General features: G+C 50.2%; 1 protein-coding gene across 1 annotated transcript in view; it reads left to right on the forward strand.

Moving 5' to 3' along the window:
• The window catches only part of TTLL9 (tubulin tyrosine ligase like 9), a 37,019-nt gene that overhangs the window by 16,344 nt on the left and 3,139 nt on the right, over positions 1–17,536 (forward strand). Inside the window, exons 6-14 of the mRNA XM_028118808.2 lie at positions 4,045–4,113; positions 4,943–5,017; positions 6,161–6,251; positions 7,372–7,412; positions 8,305–8,392; positions 12,623–12,681; positions 13,506–13,702; positions 15,240–15,353; positions 16,580–16,704. Coding sequence (XP_027974609.1) covers positions 4,045–4,113; positions 4,943–5,017; positions 6,161–6,251; positions 7,372–7,412; positions 8,305–8,392; positions 12,623–12,681; positions 13,506–13,702; positions 15,240–15,353; positions 16,580–16,704 — 859 coding nt within the window. The remainder of the gene's footprint in view (positions 1–4,044; positions 4,114–4,942; positions 5,018–6,160; positions 6,252–7,371; positions 7,413–8,304; positions 8,393–12,622; positions 12,682–13,505; positions 13,703–15,239; positions 15,354–16,579; positions 16,705–17,536) is intronic.

The raw sequence follows: 17,536 nt of genomic DNA on the forward strand, positions 1-17,536 counted from the left end.
CCCAGGAGTCGACCATGTCTGTCGTGTGATTCTGTGTACTCCCTGGCACTTTGCGGAAGGTGCATGAGCCTCAGGCTTGTGAAGCACAGTTTTAACTACCTGGGTTTGTCACCTGCTGGTTGGGTAACCTTGAACAGAGTGCTTGGCCTTGTTCCTTGGTTTCCTTGGCTGCAAAACGGGGATAGTATTAATGCCTACGTAGAGGATTTTTTGGTAAAGCTTTCACGAGGTAAGATGCGTAAATCTTGGTGCCTGGCGTGTAGGAAACATCTGCTGTCGTTATAAACCATTCCCCTAATGTTAGTGTCCGTGTTCTGTTGCTGCACCCCAAAACTCAGTGGCTGGAAACAAAAGTCATGTCTTATTTAACCCCTGAACCTCCAATTTGGGCAACACTTGCCAAGGAAGACTCCTGGCTGCTCCAGCGTCTACTGGGACGGCTCCCATGAGGGCTGGAGGATTCGCTTCCAAGCTGGCTCACTCACTCGGCTGGCAAGTCGGTGCTGGCTGCTGGCTGGGAGCTCAGCCAGGGTGGAGGGCTGGAAGACTCAGTTGCCTTCCGTGTGGGCCTCTCCATATGACCTGAGCTTCCTCCCAGCATGGTGGCTGGGTTCCAAGGGCAACCATCCCCCAAAGAGAAAGCTGTATGGATGCTGTATTGCCTTGGATGACCCAGCATTGGAATCCACACAACATCACCCCTGCCATCTGCGATCAGTAGAGACAGTCCTAAATGCTCGCCCAGATTCAAGGGGAGGGCACATCGACTTCACCTCTTTGTGGAGGGTCGGGTGATGGGGGTAGCAAGGTTCTGGAAAAACATATGGGACTGGAAATATTTTTGTGACTCTTTTTGCAAACTACAATCTGCTGGAGCTAGATAGTAGGTGATTTCCCAGTCTTAAAAACCCTGATATTATCACCAAGCAGGAAGTTTATTTTCCACTCTTGAGGATTATTCCCTTAGAAAGGCATCTCCTGGAACAGGCATGTTTGCTAACATACTAACAATGTTTTATTTATTTTTATTTTTTATTTTTTAAAATATTTTATTTATTTATTTGACAGAGGGACAGTGAGAGAGGGAACACAAGCAGGGGGAGTGGGAGAGGGAGAAGCAGGCTTCCCGTGGAGCAGGGAGTCCGATGCGGGGCTCCATCCCAGGACCCTGGGATCACGACCTGAGCCGAAGGCAGCCGCTCAATGACTGAGCCACCCAGGTGCCCCACTAACAAACAATGCTTTAAACAATAAAGGCGTTTTATTACCTCCTCTAACAAGAAAGCCAGAGGTAGGAAGTTCCAGGTTTGGGGATGGGCTCAATGATACCGTTAAAAACCCTCCGTGTGTTGATTTTCTGCCATCAGATGTGTCACTGTGTCACACCATGTGTGACAGCTCTAGACCTCACCTCCTCAGACTGTAGCATTCAGAGAGAGAAGGAAAGGAGCCAGGCATCTCTTCGTCTCTCTCTCTCCCTCCAGCTCTGGCTCCCTCCCTCTCTCCTCCTCCGCCTTGATCCTGATATTTTTAACAAGGAAGAAAGTCATTCTTAGAAGCCCCAAAGCCCTAAGCAGACGTCTCTGTAGGTCTCGTTGGCCAGAACTAGTCATGTGGTTCCCAAGAGCTGCAAGAGAGGCTGACAGAACAGGTGTGTGGTCCTCCCAGCCTCCGTGTGAGAGGTTGGCTCTACGGCCAGAGAGAGGGAAGGGAATGACTGTAGGGAAGGCAGCCCACCAGGGTGGGGGTGGGGGCTCCCAGATCAAAAGGCAGGAGGCTTGGGGCACCTGGGTGGCTCAGATGGTTAGGCATCTGCCTTCAGCTCGGGTCATGATCCCGGGGTCCTGGGATCGAGCCCCGCGTCGGGCTCCTTGCTCAGCAGGAAGCCTGCCCTCTCCCCCTCCTCATGCTCTCTCTCTTTCTCTCTCTCTCTCTTTCTCTGTATCTCTGTGTCTCAAATGAATAAATTTAAAAAAAAATCTTAAAACCAAAAAAACAAAAGGCAGGAGCCTTAATAAAACTTCTCAATTGAAGTTTAGTAAACAGAATATGCCCGAGTTATGGGGGCACAGCTTGGTAAATTTTCTGGAGGTGAGCACACTTGAGTAACAAGCACCCAGGCCATAGACAGCGCTGGCTGGCCCCTGGGCAGCTCCCCCAGACCCTCTCCCACTCACTAGCCCTCTAGGCCCTAACAGCACAGACGCATCTGTCTGCCTTTGTACTTGATATCATGGGAATCATGAGATACTGCTGCGCTGAGTCTGGTTGCTCTCCATCACCATTATGTTCACGAGATTCATCCCGACTGACGCGGGTGACTGCCCACTGCTAGTCATCACTGCTGTATACTGTTCCACCATGTGACTCTTTATCCTCTGGGCCGTTTCAAGGTTGGAGCCACTGTGAGTTGTGCTGCTGTGGATGTTCTGGGATGCATGCGTGGGTGCCCGGGTGCACCCGTTTCTGCCGTGTGGGGGCCTAGGAGAGGCCCTTCTGGGTCAGAGCAGGTGCCTGTGTTCAGCTTTAGCAGATGCTGCCTGTTTCCCACGATGTGCACTCCCAGCAGCAGCTGTGAGTGCCAGTTTCTCCACAGCCTCACCAACACTTGCTGTTGTTCGTCTTTCATTGTTTTAATCCTTTAGAAAAGATTTTATTTATTCATCTTAGAGAGACATCGGGCAAGAGAGTGGGGAGGGGCAGAGAGAGGGAGAAAGAACCTAAAGCAGACTCCGTATTGAGTGCAGAGCCTGAGGTGGGGCTGGATCTCACCACCGCGAGATCGTCACCTAAGCCAAAACCAAGAGTCGGATGTTCAACCTACTGAGCCACCCAGGCGACCCTATTGTTCATTTTTAATTTTAACCACTCTCAGGGAGCATGGAGTGGTATCCTCTTGGGGTTTTCATTTGCATTTCCTTGAGACTAATGAAGCCGAGTGACTTTTCATTGTTTACATTGGGTGACCTTCTTCTGTGAAGTGGATTTAAGTCTTTTGCATGGCCGTGAGCCCATGGAAGCCCTTGATGCGCACTGATGAGTTGCTTCCAAAATAGTGGTGCACAGGTAGCTGTCCCTGAGCCCTACCAGTGCTCCACACGTGTCTTCTGGGTGTGCACAAGCCTGAATCAAGCACACGGCGCTGCGGGCAGGGCGGAGCTGGGTTTGGGCTCCCACTGCCTCCATGACCGGGAGCCCTTCACGCAGTGGGCAACCTGGCCATCCATGCCCAACCCCTCTGCCTGCCCCTACATTGTACAGAGAGCCTCACACTGGCCAACTTGGCCGTGCTCAGAGGAGAACAGAGGGAAACAAGAGTTTGCATTCCCTGGGTGCCTTAATGCTAGAGGAAAGACGACTCTGGGGGACCTGCTCAGTGGCTACAGATGATCAAAGGGCTGTTCTGGGACCCAGGGATCAGATTTGTTTTAGGAGGCCCTACAGGCCCAGAGCCAGGCTGGCAAATTTGAGCTCAACACAGGTTAGGCTGTGAAGGCTCTGTGAGGTCTAGGTCACTTCAATAGCATCATGCCCAACACACAGTAGTCACCTAATCTGTGCCTTTGGGATGACTGCTGACTAGTGCTATCCTGCAACAGATGAGCTGCGTCGGGAGGTGGGGGAAGGTGGTGAGCTCCCTGGCACTGTGGACGGGCAAGGCCAGGCAGGTGACCATCATCGAGGGATTTCACAGGAGGGAGTAATGCCTTTGGTGCTGACTGCTCTGCATGATATTAAAGATGTCCCCAGTCCCTGGACTCTGTGAAGCTATGAATTACCCATGCTGGGATTCAGTAAATGCAGGCTGATCAGTATTAGCTGAAGCAAAACCTAATTAGGAAGGCAAATTGATTTCCAAAAAAAGAATTGGATGATGTGTTCCCAAGACTGTTAGAAATGGTTTTTTAATTGTCTGCTCTTTTGTATAATTCATGCCATTGTATGCCTTTGTGAGCGAAGTCTGGGCAGGTGCCCAGGCACAGGGGCTGACAAGGAGCAACATGGGGCTGAGAGCTGCTCTTTCTGCGCTCACCCCCACCCCAGGTAGCCCGGTCCCAAGGGAAGGGCATCTTCCTCTTCCGGAGGCTGAAGGACATCATGGACTGGAGGAAGGTAAGCTTACCTCTGCCCTTGCTGCAATGAGGGGCCCCGCCTTCCCTCTTTCAAAGCTTGGAGGGTGGCAAGGAAGCTCTGGGGCAGGCCCATAGGAATGGGGTCCCTGAAGCCAGATTGCCCGGGTTTAAATCTTGGTTTTTTTTTTCCCCTTAATAGCTGTGTGACCTTGGGCAAGATCCTTCACCTGTCTGTGCCTAAGGAAATGGGGGATAGTAGTAATAGTACCTGCTGAGGACGCAATGAGTTAATATGCCTAAAACCTGAGAACATGGCCTCTATACCTGGGCCTCCTACTCACCTGGTTGGGGAGAGTTCGGCCGAGTCTTCCTGTAGATCCTAGGCTGAGCCTGAGGTAGCTCCCTCCCTCCCCACTACCCCATCCCTATCCCAGACACAGCGTAGCAGAAATCCTGGTTCCAGTCCTGCCTATGCCGTTCTGCAGCTGTGTGGTCTTGGGAAAATTGCTGAACCCCTCTGAACCTGAGAGATTTTAATAGTGCAGGGTGAGGGGGGGGCGCCTAGATGGTTCAGTTGGTTAAGCATCTGCCTTCGGCTCAGGTCATGATCCCAGGGTCCTGGGATCGAGCCCCACGTCCAGCTCTCCACTCAGCAGGGAGTCTGCTTCTCATGCCACTTCTGTGTCCTCCCTCCCTCTCTCCCCCGCCCTCAAATAAATAAAATCTTAAAAAAAAAAATAGTGCAGGGTGAGGGAGAAGAGCAGGATGACCAACTCCTACACAACCAGCACCTACTGCACGAGCTGGTACTCAAAAAATGAATTTCCCCCCTCCCCTGTGTGTCCTGATTCTGCCCATGAAACCGGCAGGGCACCGCGGGCAAGAAGCTGACCAGCTTAGAGGCCCCGCCGGCCCGGAGCGCTGTCAATCCCTCTGGCAGCCATGTGAGTACAGGTAGGGGGTGGTCTGGCGCCCGGGAAGGGGAGGACTGGTTACCTTGGGGTGGTGTGACAGTAAGTGGAGGAAATTTTGCCCTGGGGGCCAGGAACCCTGAATTCCAGGGGTTCCCAGCCACTGGGCTGTTGTGTGACCTCACCAAGTGAGTGACACTTGCCTTTGGGCCTCAGTTTTCTCACAAGGTTACTGGGAAGGGGGGCAGTGGGTGAGAAAGGGCTTTGCGGAAGGTGAGGTGCTGCACAGGTGTGAGAGAGGGCATTGCTGTCTTCCTGAGCTGGGCTGGTGAGGGCGGGAGAACCCGCAGGCAGAGAAGGGACAGGAATGTCCTTGGGCGTCTGTGTGGTGCTGCAGGCAGCGCTGACCAATGGAACCTTCTACAGAGGGGGGCCAGTGTGTGCCTGTACTCTCCCCGGTGTGGCGACCACTAGCCACGTGTTGACACTGAGCACCTGAAAAGCTGCTGGTACCGCTCAAGGGCTGGATTTTACATTTCTTTTCCTTTTTTTTATATAAATAAAATTTGCCATTTGACTACTTTTAAGTGTATAATTAGTGGCATGAAGTATATTCACGCTGTTGTGCAACCTTCCCCACCGTCCACCTCTAGAACTCTTTTATCTACTTCCAGAACTCTGTCCCCAAGAAACACCGGCTCCCTATTTCCCCTCCTCCCACCCCAGCGCCTGGCGGCCATCCTTCTACTTGCCATCTCCGTGGATTTGACAACCCTAGAGACCTCATCTAAGTGGACTCAAACAGTATTTGTCCTTTGTGTCTGGCTTATTTCACTTAGCGTAATGTCCTCAAGGGACATCCATGTGGGAGTATTTAATTTCATTTACTTTTCATCAGTTTAAATGTAAATGGACAGCGCAGGTCTGGAGGTTAAATGCCGAGACTCTGGGCCCAGCCTGCGGGTCCACTTCCCAGCTGTGCCACTGCACAGCTGTGTGACCTTGGGCAAGTCACTCCCCTTCTCTGTGCTTCAGGTTCTCATCTGTAAACTGGGGATAACATGAGTACTTACTTCCCTGATAGGGGTTGATATACCCCGAGGACAGTACCTAACACAATGCCTCCTACACAAGGAATGCTCCATAAATGTTAATAATCGTTATTTTTACAACTAGGATGCAAGAAGTTCTGATGACCAGAAGGATGAGATCCCTGTGGAGAACTACGTAGCTCAGCGCTATATCGAAAATCCCTACCTGATAGGAGGTGAGATGGCCCCTCTGCCCAGAACAAGCATCTGTGCTGCTTGGCTGCTCTCACCTCCCCGGGCAACGTCCTCTCCTCTCTCCACAGTGACCCCATCCTTTCTTGTGGCATCACCGGATGTCAGTGACCCCCCAGCTTTCTGTCTCCAGCTGAGACCTCACCCTGACACCCCGGATCCTGATGTCCCACAGCCTGCGGCATGCCCTCTTGGGCACCTGCCAGCAACTCAAACCCAGCAGCGAGCCTAACATCCAACCTCGCCCTCCCCCTGCCATGGGGCTCATTCCCCAGCCTCCCCGTGTCCCCAGCCCCTCCAGCCCTGGGTGCTAAGCCAGAGGTCGGAGACCATTCCGGGTGTGCCCCTCTCTTCTCCTCCCCCCTCCGACCTCCATCAGGCTCCCATGCAGCTCTTGAATCCGTCTGACCCCACCATCCCGGTTCTGGCCGCTGTCCCCTCCCGTCCTCACTGGTACCCACAGCTGCTCTGGCCCCCTGTGCTCCGCTCCAACACAGTAGCCGGGGGGACAAGGTACCTTTCAGTGGCTTCCCATGGTTGGTGAAACGAAATGCAAAACCTGCACATGAGCTGGCCCGTGCTGACCTTGCTGACCTCACTGACCTCACTGACCCCATATCCTTCCACTCTGCTGGCTCCGAGCCCCAAGGCCCACCCTTCTGGGTTAGTGGGCACCTCTCTTCCTGGAGCCTTCTCCATGAAACCTTCCTGATCCCATGTCTTCAGCCTTTCCCCAGCATGTCCTAAGATTTTATTTATTTATTTGAGAGAGACAGATAGTGAGAGATAGCACGAGCTGGGGGGTGGGGAGGGGCCGAGGGAAGGGGGGAAGCAGGCTCCCCGCTGAGCAGGGAGCCCGCCGTGGGGCTTGATCCCAGGACCCCGAGATCATGACCTGAGCCAAAGGCAGATGTTTAACCGAGCCACCCAGGCACCCCAGGCTTTTCTGGGTATTAACCCTCCCCGCCAGTTACCCTGTCCTTCTACCTCGTGTGCTTTTATTGGCATTCACCTCTGTATGTCCATCACTATAACCCACAAACCCAGCACGGTGCCTGGCCCATGGTCGGTATTTGTTGCATGAATTCTCTCCTTGCCCGACAGGCCGCAAGTTTGACCTGCGCGTCTATGTGCTGGTGATGTCGGTGAGTAGCTAAAAGGGGCCCCTTCTCCAGCCGCAGGTAAGGAACAGCTGGAGGGAGACAGGGGGCAGAAGCCATTCCGGTGGGGGCACCTGTGCGAGCTTGTCTGATTTTGCCTGCCTGGGAGAACCCACGGGGCATCTGAGGATAAGAGGGGGGTGAGTAAACAAATCCGACTTTTGCCATCCCAGGGTCTGGGTTTGCCCTCTACCTTTTATTCACCCAGCCATCCGTGGTAACCGCAGCTAACTTTTACGAGCACCTACTAAGTACCAAGCCCTGGTATTTGGCAGATTTTATTTCATTCAGTCCTCCTAATAACCAGGGAGGTCCGTTCTATTATTATCCTCATTTTACAGATGAAGAAACAGATACAGCGGGGTTGAGTGGCTTGTCCAAAGTCACACACTGGTGACCGACAGAGTTGGGGTTCGAATCCAGGCAGCCTAGCCCCAGAGCCTGCTCTCAAACCAGGAGTTGCTGTGCTCCCCCCCACCACTCATTCAACAGTGCTCAGACCTTCATGGTATGGCACTCTGTGTGGGGCACCGGACATAGGGAAGTGGGACACAGGCTCAGCCCTGTGCTCCTGGAGCTTACTGTCTGGTGGGGATTATGGACACACGCTGAGCTGGGGTGTTGCCCGTGGTGGTGGAGCAGAGAAGAGGCCTGTTCATTCTACTCCCTTCTGTACCTTCTTCCCACCCCCAGCACCAGGAAAGGAGGGGCTAGAATTGGAGCAGGCTGACGCTGGAGCAGATTCTTGAGGGGTGATGTGGGAAGGAAGGAAGGGCACTCCGGGTGGAGGAAACAGCAGGTTCAAAAGCTCAGAGGGGCAAAAGTGCTCATACTCACCCCTGCCTCTGCCTCCCCCTCCTTTCCCTCCTGGACGCAGTACCTCCCGCTTCGGGCCTGGCTGTACCGGGATGGCTTTGCCCGATTCTCCAACACCCGCTTCACCCTGAGCAGCATTGATGACCAATGTATCCTGGGATCGCTGCCTACCCATCTCCCGTGCAGCCTGCCCCTTCCCACCTCCCAGCTGGTCAGGGTGAACTTATTCATTCCACAGAGCACCAAGCTGGGGTCTGGGCACAGGAGATAACAGCAGCGAACAAGACGGGCCTGGTCCCTTCCTCCGGGCCCTGACAGTCCTGTAGGGAGCCCCCTGTGATCCCAGGGGAGCGGCTCCGCTTTGCTCAGAGCAGCTCACCCCAAACTGCTCTGCCTGACGGTCACTTTGGTGGTGTGCCGGCCATCCGCACTGGTTCACGGTCGTAGGATGGGAGAGTTTGAGCCTCTCTGGAGAACGTTTGCATCCTTTCATGTGCTTTAGTCATTGGCTCACATATTCACTCAAACATGATGCCCTCTTCATCCACCACGATGGCAGGGACCGAAAATTTGGTAACACACTATGTCGGCGAGGCTAGGGGAGTACAGGTGTTGCTGGTGGAGTATAAGTTGGTACAACCGCTTCGGAGGCGACCTGGCAAATGTCTATCAAAAGACAAAAAACACATGCTCTCTGACCCAGCAATTCCCTTCAGGGAATTTACCCTACACGCACACTCATGGTATAGGAAAAGAGAGGTTGAAAGGTTATGCACTGCACAGCCTTGTTTGTGAGAGCAAAGAAAGATAGGAAATAAGACCAATGGCTCATTTACATGATGGAATACTATGTGGCTGTTAAAAAGGAATGGGGGGCCGTGCTTTATGTACAGATGTGAAATAATCTCGGTGATGTATTGTCAGTTGGAAAAAAGTGGAGTGTAGAACTCTGAAAAGTATGCTTCCATTCACGTCACAGATCTCTCTCTCTGTGTATCTGTGCACAGACATCTCTGGAAGTACAAGAAATTGGAAACAGAAGTTGCCCTTGGGAGGGGACTTGGGCAGGTGGGCACAGGCGTGGGGAAGGACATATGTCCTCAGACACATTTTGATGCCTTTTGATTTTTGAACCACGAGAGTGTATTATTCGGTTAGAATATCCACATCAAAAATAACGTTCCTAAGATTTTTAGACGTGAGCATCAGAAGAAAAGAGGTTGACAGTCCAGAAATGGGGAGATGAGAAATCAGCAGGACGAGATTGCCTGCATGTGGGAGAGAAGGAAAGGAAGGTGCTGCGTCTACTAAGCTGCTGACGCAGGCAACCCAGCCAATGCTTCTAGCCAGTTCGCGCCTCTCGCCTTAAATTTGTCTCTGGATTATGGGTCTGTCTGAGCTACTTGCCTGCATGCTGGAATGGGAGGGAGCCCTCCTGGCTATTTCCTACGACTTTTCCCCCTATCTTTCCAACTTCAGCATCTTTAGTATGTTTGTTTCATTTTGTAATTCTAACAAGCATTTGTCATATGCAAGTTAACATCTATTTTAGGTTCATTTCTTTGGCCACCGTGTGTTTTGTTAAGATTAAATCACACATGTAAAGCATTTAGGACAGTGCTAAGCCCAGAGTGAGCGCTCAGCACACCTTAGTCATCCCCTCCCCGCTATTTACAAGTGTTTGTGTATCTCTGGGGTCGTGGGGCCTTAATAAGCAAATTCCAGCCTCCTCCAGGACTACTTTCTAGTTAATGAGGCTTTCCTGTTTGCACAGTGAGTGCATACACATTATTTTCCACAACTTCTTTTCATTGTTTTTGATTTTTAAATGTTAAAATAGTTAAAACGTATAGAAAAATGTAGAAAAGACTATCAGAGAAATCCAGGCATCCATCATCCAGATTTGACAAATGCTAGTATTTTGCCACATTTCCTTCTATTACACACGCAACTTTTTTTTTTTAAGATTTCCTTTTTTTTTTTTAAGATTTTATTTATTTATTTGAGAGAAAGAACGAGAGAGAGAGAGCACATGAGAGGGGGGAGGGTCAGAGGGAGAAGCAGACTCCCCGCTGAGCAGGGAGCCCGATGCGGGACTTGATCCCGGGACTCCAGGATCATGACCTGAGCCGAAGGCAGTCGCTTAACCAACTGAGCCACCCAGGCGCCCTACACACGCAACTTTTTAAAATAATAAAGCAACTTTGGGGGCACCTGGGTGGCTCAGTCGGTTAAGTGACCAATGCTTAGCTTTAACTCAGGTCATTATCTCAGGGTTGTGGGATCGAGCCCCACGTCAGGTTACGTGCCTAGCACAGAGTCTGCTTGGGACTCTCTCTCCCCCTCTGCCCCTACCCCCTGTTCTCTCTCTCTCTCTCAAATAAATAAATACCTCTTTAAAAAAATATAATAAAGCAACTTTGGATCACAGAATAATAAGACATATTTTAACCTGACCTTAAATATATATATTTACATTTTTATATATAGTTCATGCACAGCTACTCAAATATTATATGCATACACACACACACACACACACACACACAAAATACAAAAGTAACCACCTCAACACTGTAATAATAAATAGAAATAAGTTAAAACGCCTTTGTGGGGGTGGTAAAAGGAATGATAAAGCATCTGCATGAAATTGCACAGCTGTTATAATGAGGTAAATTGAACTGTCATGGAAAGTCATCTAAGATAGACTATTAAGGGAATAACAACACACAGATAGAGAACTGGTAGGTTTATGATCCTGATTTGGCTTTTAAGGAAGGATGTTTCTGTTTAGAAGAAAGTAAGAAAGGATGTTCACTAATTTATTAATTCTGAAAACCACGGAGGATTAGAATCAGGTCAGGAACTTTTATTTCCAACTTTACATGTTTTCCTGTATTATCAATTGTTTTTACAACCATTATGTATTACTTTAATAATAAATATAATAAAATATTTAAAGAGTATAACTTTCACAATACAAATAGTATAGCTTTTTAAAGACAAATCAGAAAATTCAGAAAATGTACGAAAAGGGGGTGGGGGGAGAAAAGCCTTCTCTAGTCACGTTTTCCAGAGACAACTACTCACCCTTCTGATGTATTTCCTCCTAGGTTCATTTGTATGGTTTGTTGTTGTTGTTGTTTGTATTTTATAAAGGAGTGATCCCACCATATAAACATAACTGCTTTTTCACTACACATGTCAGTATTTTCCTTGCAGACATTTTTTATTAGTTATAAAATATTCCACTGAGTTGGATTTACTGGTTTACTAATTCTCCATGCTGTGGGCATTTGGGAAGTATTCAGTTTCCTCCAATTATGACATATAGTGCCACAAAGAAATGTATTTTTCATAAATCTTTTACTATATTTAAATTTTTTCCTTCAGATGACATTGCAGAAGTGTAACTTCTGGGTCAAGGGCTTATGGTTAGATTGTTTTCCAGAAGGTTCTTTTGTATTTTTACCCTTCCATTGACAGGGCCCATTTTATCCCTGCTCTCCGGTTCTGAAGACAACCATTTTAAAGAGACATTTTTAAAACAACTGGCACGTATAGGTGAAGCATATACGGGCATTCAGTATACTTGCAATGATTCTGTGAGTTTTGAGTTTTTCCAGATAAAAAGGTTAAAACATATGTAACTGACTTAATGGGGAAGCAGGATTTTACCTTAGAATTTGCATTTCTTCCAATTGTATTTTTGCCCCATTTGCATCCCTTTAAAATTGGGTATCTTCTATTACTGGAAACTTTAGGCATTTTCCCAGATGGTCTTTTGCCAGTTATGTCTCCTCTGATGTGTTCATATCCCTCTATTTACTTATCTATTAGGGTCATAAATTTTTATTGTTAACAATTTATGTGGGATTTTCATGTGACAAAAAACATTAGCCTATCATAGTTGCTACAAATCTTGTCTCTAGTCATGCTTGCTTTTCATTCGTGTCTTGATATCTGATTATTTTTACGTTTACATAGTTGGCCCATCCACTGACTTCCTCTGATTTCTGTTGTCATTTCTAAGCAAAAAAAATTTCCTGCTGAAAGAGTTCATAACGAATCAGTTCCACTTCTCTACAGATTGGTTTTGATGGTTTGCTGCTTTGCCTATGTACCCGGCTTAATAGGTGAGGAAACAGGCTCAGAGGTTAAGCGACTTGCTCGGGCGGGGGGAGGGCAGCCAGTAAAGGTACAAGTGGGATTTGAACCCAGGCCCATCTGGTTACAAGGCCCACATCCGTGCTGTCTGGGCTGTTTGGTAGCCTTCCTCATCAATGGCCAAAGCACAAGTCTTAGTTTGGTCTCTGGGGGCTACATGGCACAGGGCTCCTCCTTATTCGCACTAGTCCTTGACCACCAACCTCACCCAGACGTTCACCTCACCAACGTTGCTGTGCAAAAGACATCTCCTGACTACCACGCAAAGAAGGTGAGGAAGCTGGGCTTCTGCCTTCCAGGGCCAGCCTTTTGGGACCGGGTTGGGGTGTGGAGGTGGGGTACCAAGGAGCCCAGGACAGGCCTATCTTGGGCTCATAGTTCACCAGTGAGGTCAGGACCACCCTTCCCACTTGCAGGGCCCAAGGCAAGAGTACATCATGTGTCTAAACAGTTAAGTTACAACTCAAAGAAACACACCCTGTAACAAAATGTGTTCTATCCTCCTACCTTGACAAGTACATTCCCATCCATCCATCCATCCATCCATCCATCTAATAATCTAATAACCTATCTAATAACTTGGCAAGGCCAGGTTCAAATTTAGAATTCTCAGACTTCTCAGAGTTAAGACCCAGAACAGTGGGGCACAGGGAGACCTGGCCCCCAGCTCACACCCGCTCGCTTCCTTTCCCTCCCCCAGCTCCATCCCGCACACTCCCATTTTCCTGAAAACAGTAACCAGTTGTTGTCTTTGGGCCTTGGGGTACACACATGGCCAGTGCAGTCTGTCCCCAGGAAGGCAGGCCCAGGGAAGAAGTCCCTGTGCAGGGACTGACGGGGTCCCGAGTACCCTGGCTGTGCTCTAGAAAGAGAGGCACAGGCTCTGGGTGGGCACCCCCAGCCCCAAGCATGCAGTAGCCTTGCCCCACAAGAGGGACAAACTCAGAGTTCTCCTACTCACCGGACTCAGGCCTGGGCCCTTCTTGTCCCAGCCCAAGGACCATGCAATGGTGATTGTTTGAGGGTCCCAGCAGACCGGGTCCCAGTTAATTGAGGCTCCCTCTCCCACCCCACCCTGGGTGCTTGGGGCCTCAGGGCTGCAAGTGGATGCTCCAGCGCTTCCGTCAGTACCTTGCGTCCAAGCACGGGCCCGAGGCGGTGGAGACGCTCTTCAGCGATATGGACAACATCTTTGTCAGGAGCCTGCAGAGTGTGCAGAAGGTGATCATCAGCGACAAGCACTGCTTTGAGCTGTACGGCTATGACATCCTCATAGACCAGAACCTCAAGCCGTAAGTGGGTAGGCTGGTGGCCCGGAGAGTGGGGGGATGTTGTAGGTGCTGTAGCCGGACCGCCCGGGTTTGATCTCTGCCGCTTCCTTGTGTTGCGCCTCAGTTGGCCCATCTGTAAAATGGGCATTGTGCTTATAGCATTAGTATGAGGAATGAATGAGGTACCGTCCATAGAGCACTGAACCCCAGGCCTGGCACTGAGAGACCTTTCCCGAACATCTGCTGAGCCAGGGATCCTTCCCTAATCCCGGGCAAGAAACTTCTTTGTAAACCCTGCTGCTTTCAGGATGCAAAGTGCCACATAAGGGAATATTGTTACCATGTCGCTTTCTGCCAAGAATTTGGCAACAGTGGCCAGCTCTTCCCGGCTCGCCAGTCTCCACTCCCCCCTGCTCCCGCCACCCCAGTGCCCACGGAGGAGGTTGAACCCATGAGGAAGACAAGCCTGACGTGGTAGGGACCACAGCGATGGCCCCCTATGTGATACAAAAGGACCCAGAAGCCCAGCGGGGTTGTTCCGGGTACTTGAGGCCACACAGTAAGTCAAGGGCAGAGCCAGACCCAGGGTTTCATTTTGGGGCCAGTACTGCGGCTCCTGGAGCCAAGCCCCTCCCCTGGGTCCCTGGACCGGTGCAGAGGGGTTTTCGGACCCAGGAGTTGGAGCCCTAGAATGAGGCCTAGGTCAGATAGCTTCAAGAGAAACAGGGTCCTGGGGCCAGCGGGTCTCTCCTCTGCCCCTGCAGCAGGATGTGGCTGGGGAAACAAGTTTGGGAGGGGAGGGCCCGCGTCTGCCACGGACCTGCCTGGTGAGCCCTTCCCTCTCTGGGCCCCAGGTTCTTGTCCGTCAACGACCGGGTTGCGCAAAACCAAAGTTTGCAAGCTGGAGGCCCTTGGGACCCATCGCTGTGGTCCCTACCACCTCAGGCTTGTTTTCCTCATCAGTTCAACCTCCTCTGTGTCTGTGGCTCACAGACACTTTGAGTTTGGACTTCATATGGTTTTTTATTTAAATTCATTGACGATCTCTAAAAAACGGGGGATATTTACACAACAGTCTGGAGTTTTGCCTTTTCTGGAAAACTCAGAAGGTCTGCCGACCCTGGGCCACACTCCCACAGGGCAGCAGTGTCCTGGAGGGGCCGTGGCAACAGTGGCCGGCTCTTCCCCGCTCGCCAGTCTCCACTCCTCCCTGCTCCCACCACCCCCAGCGGCCAGGCACTTGCCTTCCGCAGGCAAGCGTTCACTAGGGTTCTGTTGGAAGAAGGAGGGAGGAGCAATAGGAGGGCGGCAAGATCACTCCACCCCTCCCGCTTGCCCCATTTGGGTACCACCTGGCCCCTGTGCGGATTTCGAGTTTGTGACCACTGTCTTCAAAAAGTTTTAGCTGCTGAGTCCTTTCTTGTAGTGGAAAAATGGAAAGAGCGACCTTGTTTGAATTGAGGGCTGGGCCCAGGCACCACATGTAGCCTCTCGGCGAAATTCCAGGGGCCCCACGGACCAGGTAACCCTAAGGCCTTACATCCCCCTCCTTCCCCAGGTGGCTCCTGGAGGTCAATGCATCCCCGTCATTGACAGCCAGCAGCCAGGAGGACTATGAGCTCAAGATCTGCCTCTTGGAAGACACCCTGCATGTGGTGGACATGGAGGCCAGGTAAGGGGGGGCAGCCTCACTCAAGCACCCCTGGACATGACACCTGGGGCCCCTAGCAAGGAAGACAGAGAACTCACAGCACTGGGACTTGAGCAGTATGTAAGGATGGCTCAGGCCTGCTTGCCATTTCATAGATGGACAAACTGAGATGTCCACACAGGGTTATATGCTGGTCCAAGGACTCAGCCCTTTTCGGGCAGAGCAGGACCAACTACGGCCTTCTGAGATTCAGCCCAGCAGGATTTCCTCCACACTTCCTGACCATGAGACCCTGGACTTCACCTGTCTGAGCCTCAGTTTCCTCATCTGTAAAATGGGAAACATCATGTTTACCTCTCAAGATTGTTAATTTACCAAGATTATTTATTGTAAAGTGTCTAGCTCACCATAAGTGTTCGTTAAGAGACTATATATTGTTATAACAACGTGTATATAATGGGAAAATCCAGGGTCTCACTTCAGGAATGGCTGAATCCAGGTGCTCGGTTGGTATTGGTTGGTCTGTCTGCACACTGGCTCACTCTTCTGTCTCTCTCATTCCCTTTCTCTCCCTTTTTCCCTCTCCCTCCCCAACCGCCACTTCTTTCCTATGCATTAGCTTTTTCCCAATTATTCCAGCAAAAGTTTGAGGGCTCTCATTCTTATTGGTGGGGATTTTGTCACACGCCCATCTCTGAACCAATCATTGTGACTCTGATTGACTGGGCCTACATCTCGTGCCCATCTCCCAGGGGGGTGGGATCATCCCCACCTGAGCCATATGAATGAGAGAGCGAGGAGTACCTGGAAAAGTCAAGTACCCTTAGGCTGAAAGAAGCTGAAATGTGTGCTGAGCAGGCAGAACCTCGAGTGTCCTCTATATCTACCATCACTTATTCACTGAACAAACATTTGGGCCCCTAATATGTGCCAGGACCTGTGCCACACCCTGGGGACACAGTAAAGGACACAATAGACCTAGTCCCTGCTTTCCTGAATTTTATGGTCGGGGAAGGACGGCAGACTTTAAGTATAAGTAGGTTCATGTTACTGAGGGCAAGGGTGGGAGCCTGGGGACGACAGAGGAGATGACCCCTCTGAGACCTGTCTGGGCCCCCAGGAAATGGGCGGACAAAAGAGCAGCATGGGCACCAGTAGGGTGCAGGGAGGGAGCGGGGAACCGGTCTGGGTCTTCGGGCCCCACCAGGTGCACCTCCATTATCCCCTTGTATCTCCTGCCCGTCCAGGCTCACAGGAAGGGAGAAGAGAGTGGGAGGCTTTGACCTCATGTGGAATGATGGCCCTGTCAGCAGAGAAGAGGGGGCTCCTGACCTGTCGGGGATGGGGAACTTTGTGACCAACACACACCTTGGTATGTGGGGCCAGCTGGGGAATGGGCACTGGGGATGGGTCATGAGAGGAGCCAGGTAGTCTAGGAGACAGCTTGGCACAGTGGTTAGACTGTTTTCATTTGCCCTACCATTTACCGGCTGTGTGACCTTGGGCAAGGGACTGAACCTCTCTGTTCCTCATCTGTAAAATGGAGATTAAAGAGTTTTTACTCTCAATATATGCCTAGAACACCACCTGGTACATAGCAAGAGATCTTATTAATCTGTCAGGAGGTGGATTTCAAGAGACGTAGGTAAAAAAAAAAAAAGCACACTGGGTTAAAAGAAATTAAGGACTCCAGTGCTTGACTTTAAACTTGGTTTTTAAAAAAGTGAAAAATTTTCCTGATTATAAAAAGTATTTACTCCTTGTAGAATATTTGAAAACCAAAAGGAAATAAACCATCTGCACATAACCAACTTTAACAATCTGTTGTATTTCCTTCCAGTGTTTCAAAAATGTGTATATTCACCCTTTTTCTTTCACAAAATGGGCACTGGGCTGGAGTTTTGGGTCCCACTTTTCCATGTAATATATTCCATGTCGTTCAATGATATTAGTAAGAGCCTCTCTTCTGGAAACACTTTCCGGCTAGGTCCGAGCTAAATATTTTACATACATTATTTCATTTTTAGGCAGCTTCTATCGTTTTACAGATGGGGAAATGGTCTCCAGATCTTACATAACTTGCTGAGGGTCCCAGTTATAAATGGTGAGCCAGGACTTGAACCCTAGTCTCTCTTACTCTAAAACCTGAATGCTTGACCGCTAGAAAATCCTGTCCGTTACCACAGTTAAAAGCAAAATTACTA

This window comes from Eumetopias jubatus, unplaced genomic scaffold (assembly GCF_037043125.1).
Source record: "Eumetopias jubatus isolate StellerSeaLion01/CBP00866 unplaced genomic scaffold, mEumJub1_p1.0 scaffold_9, whole genome shotgun sequence".
Classification (NCBI taxonomy): domain Eukaryota; kingdom Metazoa; phylum Chordata; class Mammalia; order Carnivora; family Otariidae; genus Eumetopias; species Eumetopias jubatus.